The sequence below is a fragment of the Bufo gargarizans genome, unplaced genomic scaffold, assembly GCF_014858855.1.
Source record: "Bufo gargarizans isolate SCDJY-AF-19 unplaced genomic scaffold, ASM1485885v1 fragScaff_scaffold_252_pilon:::fragment_2:::debris, whole genome shotgun sequence".
Taxonomy (NCBI): domain Eukaryota; kingdom Metazoa; phylum Chordata; class Amphibia; order Anura; family Bufonidae; genus Bufo; species Bufo gargarizans.
Window position 1 is genome coordinate 115,085 of NW_025334078.1, and position 19,391 is coordinate 134,475.

Sequence of the window (19,391 nt, forward strand, 5' to 3'; positions counted from 1 at the left end):
CATTCAGTTCCACCTGTCTTTTCACAGTCATTATTATATAACCAGTGACACAAATCTAGTCTTTCACTGCCTCCAAAGTGTTTCCCACCAGAGGGCAAAACACCTCCACCTCACACATCCCGCCTGGAACTTTCCCCTCACACACATACCATGCTTCACGGGTTTAGGAAAGTACACACCAATCATAGCTGGCGTTTAACCTGCCCGTTATGAAAGCCGCACAGTGATTGGCTCCCTTTTCGCTCAGCGCTCATTGGTTGGGAAAGGATTGGAGGCGGAGTTCTGCAGGGAAGTGTATTGCAGGGTTACTGTACGGGTGTTCGTCGCTTCCGGTACTTCCAGAGTCGCTCGCTGGTCGCCGGGGGCTGTGTGTACCGGGGATGTTCTGGCGGAAGAGTTGGGAGTGATGTTCGCCCCTGTGCGCCGGACTGTACACTGACAGGCGTCATGTATTTTCTCAGTGGCTGGCCCAAGAGGCTGCTGTGCCCCTTGAAGAGTGTGGAGAAGCCCTTTCACATCCAGCCGGACGCGCAGCGCCTGTTCCTGGCAGTGTTGTCGCACACTCAGCTCAGTATATGGTACAGCAGGGTGAGTGTTCTGTATTCTGCACTTGTGTCAGGGTATGTCAATAGCAGGGGCGAGTTCGTGATGACAGATGCATAGATCAGCACGGGTCCAGTAATGGGGTCCATCAGCCGGCTTTTAGTGGTGATAATAATAAGGCATTGGGGGGAGATTTATCAAACTGGTGTAAAGTAGTACTGGCTTAGTTGCCCATAGCAACCAATCTGATGCAACCTGTCCTTTTCCAAAGGAGATGTGAAGAAATGAAAGATGGAATCTGATTGGTTGGTTTGGGCAACTGAGCCAGTTCTGCTCTCCACTAGTATGTAAAACCAAACAGATGGGATCCCCTTGTATCAGTGCACAGATGATAGGGCTACAGGTCAGCCACAGTCATGCTTCTATGACTATTGTATACTTTGCATCGGCTGTCTCAGCGTCTGGATATTGTACTCTGTTGCTGTTAGATCACCTCTGTTGACGTGTCAGATCTTCACATTACATATGCCGCTACTGAGCAGCTCATCATTGGAAGATGTGATAGATGAAAGCTTTTCTGTCCACGTGTTTGACAGTCTATTGTTAAAGGGACTCTGTCAGGAGTTTTGCCCATGTGAGACTGCTGACAGCAGTGGGTAGGGGAGCTTTTATTATCTGGCATAGTGTGAATATTCTGCCAGATTCTTCTTCAGCTTCACTGGGAAGTGCTCTCTGCATTGCTCTGCTTCACAGCCCCTTCCCTGCTCTGAGTGACAGCTGTAGTGGTGTCCTGATTGGATGCAGCAGCTGTCACTCATGGGGAAGGGTCTGGGAAGAATAAATTGTCATATTCACACTACTCCTGATAATATTTCCATATATGTTTGTACTGCTCTACCTGGTTCTGTCAGCCATTTAGCAGGGTCAGAACTCCTGACACATCCCCTTTAAGGCCACATGCACTCAATGCATATTACGTGCAGACTTTCTTGCGCTTTCTGGGGCAGTTCGGCGCGCTGGTGTCTTGTACTGCTATGACTGATGACCTATTGCTGTTAGTGCAAGCAGTTTAATGTACACTCTTTATGTTTTGAGAGTCAATAAACTATGTCTGATGTAAGGAAATTGTCCTAGATTGCTGGGGCCTGCGTGACTTCACTCTTAATATATGTATGTAAAGATTTGGTGAAGGAAAAAAATCTGCATGCAACACATGCAGATTTTGGTGCCGATTCAAACGCAGCAAAATCCGTGCGGAGCATCTCAATAAACTGCATTGCTGTGTGCATGTACCTTTTAGAGGGGTTGTCCGGGTTCAGAGCTGAACCCAGACCTATGCCCATTTTCACCCAGGCAGCCCCCCCTGACTTGAGCATCGGAGCAGTTCATGTTCCGATGCTCTCTTTTTCCCTGCGCTTAATCGCGGCAGGCACTGATGGGTGGGCTTTAGTGCTGCCCTAGCCTGTAAAACGGCCAGGGCAGCGCTAAAGCCCGCCCATCAGAGCTGGTGACGTCACCAAACACACCGCTGGGCGGAAGGTTCTGCCTGGCAGTGTGTTATGAACAAAAGATACCTTGCCCTGCGCGATCCAGCGCACGGCAAAGGAGCACATAGGAGCATGAACTGCTCAAATGCTAACATCAGGGGGGCTGCCTGGGTGAAATTATGGGTATGTCCGGGTTCAGCTCTGAACACGGACAACCCCTTTAAAGGATGCCTAGAAAATATGTGCCCCATTCTTTTGCATATGTCCGGTTGTAGCAACCTCTGCAGAGGTTTACATAGATATGCTCTTTCTATTAGGCTACATGCACACAACCGTATGGGTTTTGCAGTCCGCAAAAAAAACAAACTGATGACATTCCGTATGGCATCTGTTTTTTTTTTGCGGATCCATTGTAATAATGCCTATCCTTGTCCGCAAACTAGAAAAAAATTGCACTGTGTGCTGTCCGCGTTTTTTGTGGACCCATTGAAATGAATTGGGTCCACATCCTATCTTCAAAAAAAAAACTGAACGGACACGGAAACAAACAACGTTCGTGTGCATGTAGCCTTAGATTCACTTTCACATTGTCCTCTATACAGCTGTGAATATGGGTAGGATGTAGTGCTGCCGGAGGTATGTACATACTGATTAGAGTGAGAATCATGTCGCCCTGATCAGCAATCTAGTGCCAACCTTGCTGATGGACAGTTGGTGCAAGAAGCATAGGAAGGTGTGTTTTATTCTAGTGGTTTTTGTCAGTGTAAGCTACTGTATATTATCTACTGTACACAGCTTCAGACTTTGTCCCATCTTCGCCCTCTGCCTTGTTATTTTTCTAATTACGTCTTCTTGTTTCTTTGGTTACTGCAGCTCAGCACTCATTCACTCCAATGGGAGCTGAGGTGCAGTAATCCGGAGCTGTGCTTCCTGCTCCATTCACAAGCTAGTACTCCGTGGGGGAGCATGGTGTCGGACCCTTACCGAACAGATATTAATGACCTATCCACAGTTTCGGGAGCCTGGAATAACCCTTTAAATGTGCCTTCCATTATGTTGCCCACTTCTTACAGACCTATTGAGGGAGAAGTAAGCAGGGGGAGGCAGAGGATGAGAGTGGTGGCAGTTCTCACTCTGGCTCTCCTTGGGACGTGCAGTGATGGGAGGGTGCACCTTTGTTTCCTCTGGGCACACCCTGGACTTTTGGGGTCTCCTGCCTGGTAGTGGCTGGGGTGCTTGATGTTAGGTAGATGGGTAGAGAGATGCAAGGCTGGATGGATGGTGGAGTGTGACCAGGCCCATTTTGTTATCATAAGTAAAATCACTCTTTACTGAATAAATGATTGGAGTTGCAGTACATATACCAGGGCTGGCCAACCTGTGGCTCCCCAGCTATTGTAAAACTACAACTCCCACCATGCCCTGCTGTAGGCAGACTGGGCATGCTGGGAGTTGTAGTTTTTCAACAGCTGGAGAGCCGCAGGTTGGCCATACCTGACATATATACAGTTAGGTCCATATATATTTGGACAGAGACAACATTTTTCTAGTTCTTTGTTCTGTACATTACCACAATGGATTTTGAACAAAACAATTCAGATGCAGTCGAAGTTCCGACTTTCATCCTTAATTCAGTGGGTTGAACAAAATAATTGCATAAAAATGTGAGGAACTAAAGCATTTTTTAAACTCAATCCCTTCATTTCAGGGGCTCAAAAGTAATTGGACAAATAAAATAATTGTAAATAAAATGTTGGCAATGACTGCCTGAAGTCTTGAACTCATGGACATCACCAGACGCAGTGTTTCCTCCTTTTTAATGCTCTGCCAGGTCTTTACTGCAGCGGTTTCCAGTTGTTTGTTTGTGGGCCTTTCTGTCTGAAGTTTAGTCTTTAACAAGTGAAATGCTCTATTGGGTTCAGATCAGGTGACTGACTTGGCCATTCAAGAATATTCCACTTCTTTGCTTTAATAAACTCCTGGGTTGCTTTGGCTTTATGTTTTGGGTCATTGGACGTCGTTTCATAATACAGATGAACAATCAGTTTGGCTGGATTTGAGCACATAGTGCTGTATGTCTCTGAAAACTTCAGAATTCATCCGGCTGCTTCTGTCCTGTGTCACATCATCAATAAACATTAGGGACCCAGTGCCACTGGCAGCCATGTTTTACAGATGATGTGGTATGCTTTGGATCTTGAGCTGTACCATGCCTTCACCATACTTTTTTCTTTCCATCATTCTGGTCGAGGTTGATCTTGGTTTCATTGGTCCAAAGAATGTTCTTCCAGAGATGTGCTGTTTTTTAAAGATTTTTTTTTTTTTTTTAGCAAGGTCCAATCTAGCCTTCTTATTCTTGAGGCTTATGAGTGGCTTGCACCGTGTAGTGAACCCTCTGTATTTACTTTTATGCAGTCTTCTCTTTATGGTAGATTTGGATATGGATACGCCTATTATCCTGGAGAGTGTTGTTCACTTGGTTGGCTGTTGTGAAGGGGTTTCTCTTCACCCTGGTAATTATTCTGAGATCATCACCACTGTTGTCTTCTGTAGGTGTCCAGGTCTTTTTGCATTGTTGAGGTCACCAGTGCTTTCTTTCTCAGGATGTATCAAACTGTAGATTTTGCCACTCCTAATAGTGTAGCAATTTCTCGGATGGGTTTTTTCTGTTTTCGCAGATGAATGATGGCTTGTTTTACTAGCGCTCCCTTGACAGCATGTTTACTTCTCAGCAAAATCTTCAAAATTCAAGCACCTTAAATCAAATCAACTCCAGGCCTTTTATGTGCTTAATTGAGAATGAAATAGTGAAGGAATTGCCCACACCTGCCCATGAAACAGCCTTTGAGCCAATTGTACAATTACTTTTAGTTATTTTAAAAACAGGGTGCCAAATGTAAAGGAGCTAAAACTCCTAAACCCTTCATCCATTTTTAATGTGGATACCCTCAAATGAAAGCTAAAAGTCTGGACTTTATGTCCATGTCCATTAGGCTACTTTCACACTAGCGTTCGTCGGTCCGCTCGTGAGCTCCGTTTGAAGGGGCTCACGAGCGGACCCGAACGCTTCCGTCCAGCCCTGATGCAGTCTGAATGGATGCGGATCCGCTCAGACTGCATCAGTCTGGCGGCGTTCAGCCTCCGCTCCGCTCGCCTCCGCACGGACAGGCGGACAGCTGAACGCTGCTTGCAGCGTTCGGGTGTCCGCCTGGCCGTGCGGAGGCGTGCGGATCCGTCCAGACTTACAATGTAAGTCAATGGGGACGGATCCGTTTGAAGATGCCACAATATGGCTCAATCTTCAAGCGGATCCGTCCCCCATTGACTTTACATTGAAAGTCTGGACGGATCCGTCCGAGGCTATTTTCACACTTAGCTTTTATATGCCAAAATAATGCAGACGGATCCGTTCTGAACGGAGCCTCCGTCTGCATTATTATGATCGGATCCGTTCAGAACGGATCCGATCGAACGCTAGTGTGAAAGTAGCCTTATATAACTATAACTTAAATATGTTTTAGTAAAAAGGTAAAAAAATAAAAATAAATTGTCAGTGTCCAAATATATATGGCCCTAACTGTATCAGTTATAGGCACAGTTCTGACTTATATCACATTTCTCCCGTAGCTCTATATAGGCGGTAACAACAATGGTAGTAGTCAACCCTTAGTCTCTCTCCAAATACACCTTGCAATCTTTCCAAATGACCACAGGCGCACAGTAACTCTCAGTATGCTTTCGGCAATGCCCAGTCCGAGGTGTGTAGAACTTTGATCCAGGGGCGGATTGGCCATAGACCTTACTCCTTACTGCCGGCCAGTGGAAGTGTTTGGGGATGTATTCTTTGCTGCTGGCAGTATTTTGTGATGGACTTTGGTTTTTGGCTCTGTTGGAGTGGTATAATGTGCCACAATATAGATTCCCTTATCTTCCATCAATTTGGACCCAACTACAAAATGGGGTCACTTTTAGTATTTTTTTCCAGGGCCACTTTAAGTTCCCAAACCACCACTGCCTTGATTGGATAGCCAGGCTGTCTCAGGAGTGTGATGGGCAACTGACTCTTTCCACATGCAGTAAAGTATATTGCTGGTGTAATGCGTTTAACTTACTATCTCAATCCACAACCTTTTGAATAATCCTTAACTTTTGCAGATAGTCAGTGCTCTCTTTCTCTGAGATGTAGTCTTCTCAGTCCAGTTGCTTTTCTGGCAACTTTCAGTCTCGGGGATGAAGGTTCCCTGGACTAGGCCTAGTTGCCAGCAGCTCACATAGCCACACGTCCTCCCTCTAGGGCTGCTACGCAAAAGACTCCTAACCAGGGGATGGGACAGGCCCATCACATTTGCAACTGCACCAAAGAGCTGCCAGTTAACTATTTGCTACCTATACAGAACCATCTGGGATACACTGTGCACAAGAAAACAAATACTTTAAAGTGTAACTGTCATATATTTTTTATTTGCTAGTTTATTAGAGCTGGGCATGTATACCTGAGTTAGGCTGTCAGTGATTGCCAAAAGATCTGTAGTTACCTTATAATAACAGCTTTTATTAGTGTCCTCTGTCCCTTTCCACTGCTCCCTTAAAAGACAGTTGCTATGGCTCATCTGTCTCCGGCTAGGAAGACTGAGGGGTGGTCCTTCACACTGCATGCCTGCATTATACTTCAGAGTGAGGAGGCGTGTCTCTCAGTAATCCAATCTGATTGGCTGTCAGGAAGCTGCTGGCTACAGCAAGTGTGTATGGGAAGTGAGGGAAAGCAGTTTTGGCCTCAGAGAACTGGCAGAGGAGCCTCATATTGAGAAGGTCCTCATATTGTAAATGTTTAAACAGCCGTAGCTAATGGGAAAACTCAAGGAAAACAGTGGTATGAGAAGAAACTAAAGATTGCTTTATGCATAATGCTGCTGCAGTAGAAATGTATGCTAAAATTGATTATTTTTTTTATTTTTATTTTTTATGAAAACATCATGGTTAAACTTTAAGGTATTTTGGAAATAAATCACAATATTAACTCTTTAGCAGTGATCCACTAGGTCACTTCATATACTGCTTCAGGTTTATGAATATTCGCATAAAGCCTGCAGGCCGCATAGAAAGCAGGACTACATAATACAGGTAAAGCAAGAAATAGCTGCTGGAATCCGGTGAATCACTGTCTAGGTAGAGGACAGTAGCTTCTTCAGGCTCCTTTTATAGTAAGTACATTGTACCCAAAAAATAAACTGGATACCCCTCAGCTGGCATCCGCTCATCCTGGTACGCAGCAGTACAGAACATGTAGCACTGTAATATACTGTAGAGCGGCAGTCTGTCTAGGCACTGCAGTAATACAGTACCCCCAATTGTCTCTGCTTGCCGACTGTGATTCGCTAATCTCTGAATCACATGTGCCGCGGACCTGCCACTGGTATGTTGGATGCGTGTGCATGCTCATTTCAGAAGATGAAAGCAGTGTAACCAGAGGCCACTGTAACTTCAGACATCAGTGTACAATGAGGTGGGTTTATGTACATAAGGGGAAAGTTCTACAGCTTTGTAATATACCTTGTGATTTGCTTCCTCACCGTTATAATGGTATTGTTTGCTGTCAGTGAATGAGAACCCAGACTACAAACCTGTACACACCTGGTCCTTGTCCTAGCTGACAGTTGCATGCGGTCTAGACAATGCTTGCTGACTTGACTCCAGACTGATACATTGCAGCAAACTAGTACAACCTACTTAACCATCTATGAGATGGAAACAATGCGTGACTGCAATAATAATACCGAAAACCCCCCACAAAGGGGACACACATCACATATAATGGCTTTATTAGACAATTACAAGCAAATAGTACATTAATTTAATAAAATACAGCAGCATTCCAAGTAAGCGCTGCGACAAGCAGCTCACCTGCTGTACCAGAGAGAAACAGATCCCCACAGCCTAAAAACTGCTCACTGGTAAGGAAAGAGGCACTAATGGCTGGGATATCCCAAGGTGATTCAAACATCCGCCTAAATATCCTATATGTAGTACTCCACCATAGAGCTCACTCATAGGCCCCAACTGTGGGTATATGAATAAATCAAACAAACAGAGGATATAGAGTTATATTAATAAAATACCTTGGTAATCGGCCAGTAAAGGGATCGGACCTCTGGACAGCAGGGAGCACACCCCGACGCACGTTTCGCTACCACCTTCTCAAGAACCCATTGAGAAGGTGGTAGCGAAACGTGCGTCGGGGTGTGCTCCCTGCTGTCCAGAGGTCCGATCCCTTTACTGGCCGATTACCCAAGTATTTTCTTAATATAACACTATAGCCTCTGTTTGTTTGATTCCGTTTTGCCAGAACACTCGGGGCTGGATCCGGCATTAATGCATTTCAATAGGGAAAAAAGGCCAGATTCGGCATTCTGGCAAGTGTTCCAGAATTTTGGACTGAGATAAAACCGTAGCATGCTGCGGTATTATCTCCGTCCTGAAAGGTCAAAAAGACTGAGCTGAAGACATCCTGATGCATCCTGAACGGATTGCTTTCCATTCAGAATGCATTAGGATAAAACGTATCAGTTATTTTCCGGTATTGAGCCCCTAGGGCGGAACTCTATGCCGGAAAAGAAAAACGCTAGTGTGAAAGTACCCTTGGGCTACATGCACACGACCGTTGTGTGTTTTGCGTTCTGCAATTTGCAGAACGGCACGGACAGCCTTTAATATAACTGGCTATCCTTGTCCGCAAAGCGCGGACAAGAATAGGACAGGTTATATTTTTTTTAAAATTTTTTTTTTTTTTTTTTTTGTGCACCACGGAACGGAGCAACAGATGCGGACCAAAACAACGGCCGTGTTCATGAGGCCTTATAGAAAGAAAAACCTCCATATACCTGTATGCAGGGATATATAGTGGAGGGGGCTTGCATCCCTGTGCCATCCCTATAAGGGTTTATGCACACGGCCCCGGAGTGTGCCGGCCGGGGCCCATATTGCGCGCCACAAAAAGCAGGTCCACAATATACGGACACTGGCCGTTTGTGCACCGCATCATGGATGCAGACCCATTCACTTTAAAGGGTCTGCAATCCGGAAGGTGTGGTGCAGTCCCCAATGCACGGAACGGGCCCTAACTGAGTTGTAATTCAGCTGATGTTTACTCGTGATAGGTGATACTTGACTGGGCTGTTGAGCCTTAAAGGGGTTGTCCAGTTTCAGGAGAAATCTGAGAACCATCCGGATAAGATTGCAGTAAAGAAATGGTAAGTACTTACCTGGCATAATCCAGGTCGGTGCTCTGGTTCTTCAGGCCAGGATCTATTAACCCACGTGTGACCGATGCAGCCTGTCACTGGCTTTTCAGTGCTAAATAAAAATTGCACTTTGGGCCTGGAGAACCTCTGTAAAGGGATTACCCAAAGTCTAAAACATGCCCCCCCCCCCCCCCCCAATGCAGGGTTTTCCATAAATAGAGTTTATCACGTGTAATGTTATGCAATGTACTTTGTGTATGAACTTTTAGGTTTTCAGGATCTCTTTTTGTTGCCAGTGAATGGAAACCTGGGTTGTGCAAGAATGTAAAGAGAAGCTTAATTGCCTGTTTCCCAGAGCTGGCTCCCCACTCCTTCTTCTCCAGGCCTGCGGATGCTACGCTGGGCTCCTTAGCTGTAAACCTCTGGTTTGACATTGCCGCAGCCGATCACTGGCCGTGGAGGAGACCGGATCCCCTTACATCATGACAAATGGTCACAGTGGAGCACCGCAGGCCTGGAGGAGAAGGGGTGGGCAGTCGGCTCCAAGAAGCAGGTAAGTAATCTTCCTTTAATTGTTTATACCTACAGTAAGCTGAAACCTGTCCTGATTGTGACAAACTGACACATGTACTAGGTGCATTACCAGAGAGCTCTGATTACACAGGAAGGGCCACATGATCAGGTTTCATGGAAGCCAACATCAGGAGTGGCTAAAAAATAGAGAAAGTATAAAGGACAGATACAACCTTTCCGCTTCTATTTTTCTTTTCTTTTTTTTATAATTCACTCCTGGTTTTGTCCTCCAAAACTGCATTAAGAAACCTGACCATGTGGCCGTACTCTTACAAACTGTGTGCCAGTGTGAGCAACAATCTGTAAGTCCAAGCAGACTGCTGCTCTCCAAAATGCGTAAATGAGTTTTTAAGAGCTCATTTGCATCCCTTCCTTCCCAGAATTCCAGAGGAGCATGTATGGCCTATAAGTTTCCTCACGCCGATTTAAGGTGCTCTCTCCCAAGGAAAGATAGTACCCACTCAAATCCTGACTTGGCCTCTCACTCAGTTAAGCCAGTACTCTCTGCCCTGATGAGGGGCAATCACCCCGAAACAGCTGTCTGCAGATGAGGTGCTGGCTTACTTAATGGCGGCTTTCACAAGAGTGAGTTGAGCACTCTGGACTCTTAGCGTGAGTATAAGGCAGCTCCTGTCCTGAACTCCTAGCACTGCCAGGTCACATAGCATTATATTGATTTATGATGCTATGTAACCCTTAGAGGTCTGGACTGTATTAGATGACAGTGACATAATCCGCGGATCCGCAAAACATGGACAGCAGCAATGTACGTTCCGCATTTTGCGGACCGCACATTGCCGGCACAAAAAAAATTATGCCTATTCTTGTCCACAATAGGACATGTTCTATTTTTTTCGGGAACGGAATTGCGGGCCCAATTTCGCCCCCCTGCAGTGCCCAAAACGCCTTCCTACTGAATCCCTAACCACCAACAGCGTCTCATCCCTCTCCTCCCCCTCCCTGACGGCCGAGCGAAGTCTCACGCAGACGCAGTACCCACTGAGGGCTGTGCCAGTGCGATTTGCTGGAAACTGAGGGCAGGAGCTTCATCGTCGTCACTGGGCATGCGCCGAGCCCAGTGACGTCCGATGCTCGCTCTTCCCTCAGTCTCCAGCAAATCGCACTGGCGCAGCCCTCAGTGGGTACTGCGTCTGCAAGAGACTTCGCCCAGCAAAACTACTGGACGGATTACAGTATAGAACAGCAAAGCAGATTCAAGGTAATCTGTGGAGCATGATTGGTTTAAAATCTGAATTTGTGTTATGAGAGGTGACAGAATCCCTTTAATTCTATATGTAAATGAGACCTTCAGTGCACCAAAGAATGTGTCCAGCAATGGAAAGCTGAGGAGCTGAAGTGCTGCACAGAGGGGCTGATACTTTTGGTGCACTGAAGTCCACATTTAAATCAAGCTGCAAAGACTCCTGTTCTTCTGGCTCAGCTCTTTTTGCCCAGCTGCAGCGGACATCACATCAACACAATGTGTGACCACTGCAGACAGGCCTCGTCAAAGGCATCGCTGAGGCCAGGGATTGGATGCAGCGGTCATATGTTGTTGACGTGACGTCACCTGAAGCCAGGTAAATAAAGCCCGGCTGGGAGAACGGGAGCAGAGGTGCAGGATCTGTCAAGTAAGTACTTAACAGCTCTTTACTGCGGGTGGATCCCGAGGGTTGATTGGTTTGCTCCTGAAACCAGACAACCCCTTTAGGCCCCTTGCAGACGAGCATGTCCGGATGCGTCCCGGTGCATTGCGGCAAACCCGCGCGAGTAGGTACGCAATTGCAGTCAGTTTTGACTGCGATTGCTTTCTGTTGTTCAGTTTTTATCGCGCGGGTGCAATGCGTTTTGCACGTGCGTGATAAAAAAACTGAATGTGGTACACAGACCCGAACTTCTTCACAGAAGTTCAGGTTTGGGTTCAAAGTGGTGTAGATTGTATTATTTTCCCTTATAAAATGGTTATAAGGGAAAATAATAGCATTCTGAATACAGAATGCATAGTACAATAGGGCTGGAGGGGTTAAAAAAAAATAATAATGATAATAATTTAACTCACCTTAACCACTTCAACACCCTTAATGACCAGGCCACTTTTTACAATTCTGCACTACACTACTTTCACCGTTTATCACTCGGTCATGCAACTTACCACCCAAATGAATTTTACCTAGTTTTCTTCTCACTAATAGAGCTTTCATTTGGTGGTATTTCATTGCTGCTGACATTTTTACTTTTTTGTTATTAATCAAAATTTAATGATTTTTTTTGCAAAAAAAATACATTTTTTACTTTCAGTTGTAAAATTTAGCAAAAAAAAAAAAAGACATCTATATATAAATTTTTCCCTAAATTTATTGTTTTACATGTCTTTGATAAAAAAAAAAATGTTTGGGTAAAAAATATAGCGTTTACAAACTATGGTACAAAAATGTGAATTTCCGCTTTTTGAAGCAGCTCTGACTTTCTGAGCACCTGTCATGTTTCCTGAGGTTCTACAATGCCCAGACAGTAGAAAACCCCCACAAATGACCCCATTTCGGAAAGTAGACACCCTAACCCTGCTTTCACACCTGAGCGTTTCTCAAACGCGCGTTTTTATGCGCGTTTTTTGTAATAGTAAACGTGCGTTTGACGCGCGATTGTGTCATTGACTGCAGTGTCCTATGGCCACAAACGCGCGTCAAAACGCCCCAAAGAAGCTCAAGTACTTGATTATGCGTCGGACGTTTTACAGCGCGATCGTACGCGCTGTAAAACGCCCAGGTGAGAACCATTCCCATAGGGAAGCATTGGTTTTCATGTGTTGAGCGTTTTACAACACGTTTGAACGCGCTGTAAAACGCTCAGGTGTGAACTTAGGGTAAGGCATGGATGTCAAACTCATGGCCCTCCAGCTGTTGCATGATGGGAGTTGTAGTTTTGCAACAGCTGGAGGGCCATGAGTTTGACATCCCTGCCCTAAGGTATTCGCTGATGGGCATAGTGAGTTCATAGAACTTTTTATTTATTGTCACAAGTTAGCGGAAAATGATGACTTTAAAAAAATAATAATTTTTATTTCCTTACAAAGTCCACTAACTTGTGACAAAAAAAAAAAACTTCCATGAACTCACTATGCCCATCATGAAATACCTTGGGGTGTCTTCTTTCTAAAATGGGGTCACTTGTGGGGTAGTTATACTGCCCTGGCATTTTAGGGGCCCAAATGCGTGCAAAGTAGTAGTTTCGGGGAAATCCGAAAGGTGCTCTTTGGAATGTGGGCCCCTTTGCCCACCTAGGCTGCAAAAAAGTGTCACACATGTGGTATCTCCGTACTCAGGAGAAGTTGGGGAATGTGTTTTGGGGTGTCATTTTACATATACCTATGCTGGGTGAGAGAAATATCTTGGTCAAATGCCAACTTTGTATAAAAAAAATGGGAAAAGTTGTCTTTTGTACTATGCATTCTGTATTAAGAATGCTATTATTCTCCCTTATAACCATGTTATAAGGGAAAATAATAATGATCGGGTCCCCATCCCGATCGTCACATAGCAACCGTGCGTGAAAATCGCACCGCGGATGCTTGCGATTTTCACGCAACCCCATTCATTTCTATGGGGCCTGCGTTACGTGAAAAAAAAGTGATGCGTGAAAATCACCGCTCATGTGCACAGCCCCATAGAAATGAATGGGTCTGGATTCAGTGCGGGTGCAATACGTTCACCTCACACATTGCACCCGCGCGGAAATCTCGCCCGTGTGAAAGGGGCCTTACTGCAGCATAATATAGCACCAGCAAACTGAATGAGTTTGGACAAATCTAATGTACACTTTGCCTTTTTCTTCCGTGTGGAAATTGACCTGCCGTGAGAATTTTAATTATGTAGAATGGTCTTCCCCATAGACTTCAGTGGGGTTGTTGGCATAAACAGAAAAAACGCAACATAACTGCATGAGAACTGCAAAAAAAAAAAAAAAAAGCTGCAATAAATAGTGCAGATTTCATGAAGACTTCTGCATATAAGTCTGCACATTGTGCAGTTACCCTTAGGACAGATACTACTTTAGAATCCACTCCTGGTTTTGGCATCAGAAAACCTGAACAAAACCTGCTTGCCTGGCAGCACCGTTTAAAAGAATGCCTTATTTTGCATGTAGAAAAGAAGTATTTAGATTTTTTATTTTTTTTTGTCAATCCCTTAATGTCAAATGATTTAAAGGGAACCTGTCACCAGTTTTATGGTGTCCTAACTAAGGGCAACATAAATAAGTGACTGATTCTCTTAGCAAAATGCTGGGTCACTTTCTTTAATTGACCCGGTCAATCTGCCAACATCTTGTATTGAAAAGCTCCAGCTGATAATGATGAGTCCTGAATATTTATGAGCTCTTGACGCTCCCCGCCCACCTGCTGCTGAGTGACAGTATATAATTAGTTAGATTATAATCAAATATCCACATGACATGTTCCCTTTAACTCTACATAATTTACATGCAGGGGAAATATGGAGAGGGCTGACACCCATCTGCAAGAGGACAATCCCGAACATTTAATCCCTCAAAAGTCACGGTTATTAGAGACCACACAGCATCTGAGTTGTGGTTAAATGGAGGGTGGAAGGCCCATTCACACATCCATGTGTGTTTTGCGGATCCTCAGTACACGGACACCGGCGATGTGCGTTCCGCATTTTGAGGACCGCACATCGCCGGCACTTAATAGAAAATGCCTAATCTTGTCCGCAAATGCAGACAAGAATAGGACATGTTCAATTTTTTTCGGGAACGGAATTGCAGGCCTGGAAGTGCGGGTCCGCATTTCTGGATCCAGGCAGCACATTGTGCGGTCCCATAGAAATTAATGGTTCTACAATTCCGTTCCGTAAAAATGCGCTACAGAATTGCGGACATGATCATACTTCCCTATAGCAAAATGCTGTCCTTCACTTTGGGGGCCCTGTTTTGGACATCGGACATTGATGGCATATCCTAATGTGTCTGAGATGGGAATGCCCCTTTTAAATGGTGCGATAAAAAAATAAATATACAACTTCTCCCACAAAATAAAATAAGCACTCATTTGGCTGTGTGACGGAAAATTAAAGGTGTTATGGCCCTTAGAAGGCAGGAAGGAAAAAATAAAAATGAAAATTGTGCCAAAATGAATTTTATTTTCATCAATTACTCTAGCGCCCATCCCTCCTTTGGATAGTTCTTCCCCCCCCATGTCCCATCATGCTTTATGGCAGTGAAATGTCTCCTGACATCAGCAGGACAATTGACATTAACCTTGCCCCTTGTTCTTACCAATGAGGCTTGTGCTAAGGCAGTTTTGATAAATAGTGGTAAAGTAAAAAATCAGTGCATGCCCCTTTCTTACTGCAGAATTTTTAATTTTATGCCCTAGTATGTTGATGAGATTTTGTATAATTTCATCCACTTTGCTACCACAATTTACAGTCCAATAAGGCTATTAGAGCTTTTTAACTCCATTACCCTCTAATGATATTGAGAAGACTCTGGGAATTAAGTGACTGCTGATTCTGTTCCAGTCTATACAGCAAAGCGAACAAGTGAGCCACAGATTACATGACGTATAAGCCTATTGTGCCAGCTCAAGCAGCCAGTGTGAAAACTGGATTTAAGTGGATAGTAAAATAATTTCAAAAATATGTTTAAAATAAAAATCTAATTTCAACTTCTGATGATGCACAGTTGATTAAGGCCTCTTTCACACTTGCGTTGTCCGGATCCGGCGTGTACTCCACTTGCCGGAATTACACGCCGGATCCGGAAAAACGCAAGTGAACTGAAAGCATTTAAAGACTGATCCGTCTTCAAAATGCGTTCAGTGTTACTATGGCAGCCAGGATGCTATTAAAGTCCTGGTTGCCATAGTAGTAGTGGGGAGCGGGCGAGCAGTATACTTACCTTCCGTGCAGCTCCCGGGGCGCTCCAGAATGACGTCAGGGCCCCCCATGCGCATGGATGACATGTCCATGCGATCACGTGATCCATGCGCGTGGGGCGCCCTGACGTCACTCTGAAGCGCCCGGGAGCTGCACGGACGGTAAGTATACTGCTCCCCCGCTCCCCACTACACTTTACCATGGCTGCCAGGACTTTAGCGTCCCGGCAGCCATGGTAACCATTCAGAAAAAGCTAAACGTCGGATCCGGCAATGCGCCGAAACGACGTTTAGCTTAAGGCCGGATCCGGATCAATGCCTTTCAATGGGCATTAATTCCGGATCCGGCCTTGCGGTAAGTGTTCATGATTTTTGGCCGGAGCAAAAAGCGCAGCATGCTGCGGTATTTTCTCCGGCCCAAAAACGTTCCGGTCCGGAACTGAAGACATCCTGATGCATCCTGAACGGATTTCTCTACATTCAGAATGCATTGGGATAATCCTGATCAGGATTCTTCCGGCATAGAGCCCCGACGACGGAACTCTATGCCGGAAGAAAAGAACGCAGGTGTGAAAGAGCCCTATTAAGACAATTGTTTTAAAAACGCCAGCTTTTTCTGTCTTGTAATGTTGCATTTCTCTGTGTTTCAGCCCAGCGTATTAATAGCCAGTTACAAGGAGTCTGCAAAGGCATCGGCCCAGTTTGGAGCTTACAAGCAATCAGAATGGAAGCCGGACAGCAGTGTCGTTGTCGTTACAGTAAGTCTACCAGCAAGAATCTGCAAGAAAAGATATTCTCCAGTATGCACTATTGAGTGGTATTAGGCCAAACTCATTACATAATAATTTTCACTATTTATTATGTGTTCTGTACTGTGTGATCTGTCAAGGTAAAATCCAGTCAACCACACATTTTGTAATGTACAGTCATGAGAAAAACAAAGTACCCTCTCCTTGTATTCTACAGTTTTCCTTATCAGAACATGATTAAAAAAATATCTGGCACTTAGAAGGTGTTAAAATTGGGTAAATGTAACCTCAGGTGAAGACCACTACCTGACAAGTTACAACATGTCATTATTTAACAAAAACTAGGCCGAAATGCAGAATCTGTGACAAATTAAGTACACCCTTACTGCTTCCATAGGAATTAAGAGGGTAAGTCCCAGCCAAGTGCTGCTAATCAAATGCCCTTGATTAACTGATCATCTGCAAGTGTGAACACCTCTATAAGGCCTCATGCACACGACCGTTGTGTGCATCCGTGGCCGTTGTGCCGTTTTCCGTTTTTTTTCACGGACCCATTGACTTTCAATGGGTCCGTGGAAAAATCGGAAAATGCACCGTTTGGCAGCCGCATCCGTGATCCGTGTTTCCTGGCCGTGAAAAAAATATGACCTGTCCTATTTTTTTCACGGCCAACGGTTCACGGACCCATTCAAGTCAATGGGTCCGTGAAAAATCACGGATGCACACAAGATTGTCATCCGTGTCCGTGATCCGTGTCCGTTTTTTCCTTTCATTTCAATGGCAAACTTGACTTTTTTTTCATTTTTCATGTCGGTGGATCCTCCAAAAAACAAGGAAGACCCACGGACGAAAAAACGGTCACGGATCACGGACCTACGGACCCTGTTTTTGCGGACCTTAAAAAAAAACGGTCGTGTGCATGAGGCCTTAAACAGAAGTTTTGGCAGTTTGCTGGTCTGGAGCATTCAGATGTGTGTTAACACAATGCCAAGGAGGATAGACATGAGTATTGAGCTTAGAGAAGCGATTGTTGTTGCTGCCCATCCATCTAGGAAGGGTTAGAAGTCCATTTCCAAACAATTTAAATTCCACCATTCTACAGTGAAGCAGATTATCCACAAGTGAAAATCATTCAAACCAGCTGACAATATTACCAGGAGTGGACTTTCCAGCAAATTCACCCCAAAGTCTGAGAAATTGCAAAAAACAAATGCGCTACATCTAAGACTCTACAGACCACAGTCCGCATGTAAAATGTTCACGTTCTTGAGGGGTTGCCAGGAGAAGGCCTCTTCTTTCTAAAAAGAACATGGCAGCCAGGGTTGTCAACTGGAATTTATTTATTTATTTCCATTTATTCCAACATTACGAACAGACAGCATTTTTTACAGGCATATTGGGGGGGGGGGGGGGGAATGAATAATACAGATTATAAGTAATACAGGACTATAGCTCAACATGCTGGAAACTGTAAAATAATAATTACCACAAAACTAACCAGCCTCAAAAAAATCGTGGACTATGTATTTTTGTTTGGACAGAGGAAAAACAGTGGCCTTTTTGTATAAACTATATATATGTAGGTACTGCGCGACTTGTACTCCCTATTGCTTTCTCAATCAGAATGGCACCATGAAGATACGTAATGGTTATAGCAAGGACTTACAGTTTGGTTGTGATGTCTTAATCCCAGATGCTCCTCTATGGGTGCTGTTCTCCTGCGTCTTTCCAGTTTTCTTTTTTTCTTTTTTGTTTTTGGTGCCGTTCGGGATGAGGGAAGGTTTGGGGAGCTGGGCCCTAATAGTAACAACTGTTTTTTTAAATAAGAATATTTCTTGAGCTTGCCCCGGCCGGTGGCGCCGCTCGTGATTTAAAAGAAGCCGCTTGTTCGCGCTCGCTCGGAGCGCTGCGTGACGTCACGACAGTGGCTACGGTGGACCAGGAGGACCAAAGTTCTCTCCAACGCGTTTCGATTAGTTCGCTAATCTTCGTCAGGGATGCGTCCTCTGTCTCCTGATGCTACTTTTGAAGGTATGTAACTCCTCCCTTCCCTGATTCCTACATCCCTGGCTTGCTTGATTGATATCTTAGTTGAAGGCAAATAGTTCTATCTCTGAGTTGAGACCCGAGGGTACCAGAGTGTTTAAGTTAAATATCCAGCGGCTTTCTGATCTGGACATTTTCTTGATAAAATCTCCTCCTCTTTTATCTTTTTTAACTATTTCAATACCCCTGAAAGTGGTGCCGCTATAGTTTCCTCCGTGTTTGTCCTTATAGTGTCTGGAAAGTGGGTGGCCCTCGTATTTCCTTCCTATGTTATAAATGTGTTCCCCTATTCTTTTACTTATAGTTCTCTTAGTGCGTCCTATGTAACATGTCCTGTTTTTTTGCACGGACATGTTATAGCATATATTGCACCCTGACTGCTGCAGGTTATATGGTCTTTTATTTTATATGTTTCTGTGTCCCCTGTCCATTCATTTTTTTATTTCTATGCTGGTGTGCTGTTTTTTATTTGTCTTTAGTTTTTTGCAGACACTACAATAGCCGCATGGGACAAAGCCTCCCTGGGATTTTGTTCCAAGAATGGTTTTTTGTTTCTCATTCTGTTTACTCAAGCATTTGTTGGTGGGGGCTATTATACTGCCCACATTTTTGGCCTTTCTGTATATGAATTTAGGATTTTTTGGGATTTGGTCTCCTATTATTTTATCTTCCTTCAAGGTTTCCCAATGTTTTTTTGATAATCCTTCTCAGTATTCCTGCTTGGCTATTGTATTGTGTGATGATTGGTGGCATTTCAAAGGTTTCCGTTTTTGTGTTTTCTTCTGGTTTTTTCTTCTTTTTGATTAACTCCTGTCTGTCTAATTTTCCTACTGATTCTTTCTGAATTTGTAGCTTATCCATG

At 44.4% G+C, this 19,391-nt stretch overlaps 1 protein-coding gene across 1 annotated transcript in view; it reads left to right on the forward strand.

Annotated features, from left to right (window-relative positions):
- The first annotated feature begins 317 nt into the window (after positions 1–317).
- Positions 318–19,391, forward strand: part of RIC1 (RIC1 homolog, RAB6A GEF complex partner 1) — a 117,380-nt gene continuing 98,306 nt past the window's right edge. Inside the window, 2 exon segments of the mRNA XM_044272935.1 lie at positions 318–588; positions 16,385–16,492. Coding sequence (XP_044128870.1) covers positions 448–588; positions 16,385–16,492 — 249 coding nt within the window. The 5' untranslated portion in view covers positions 318–447.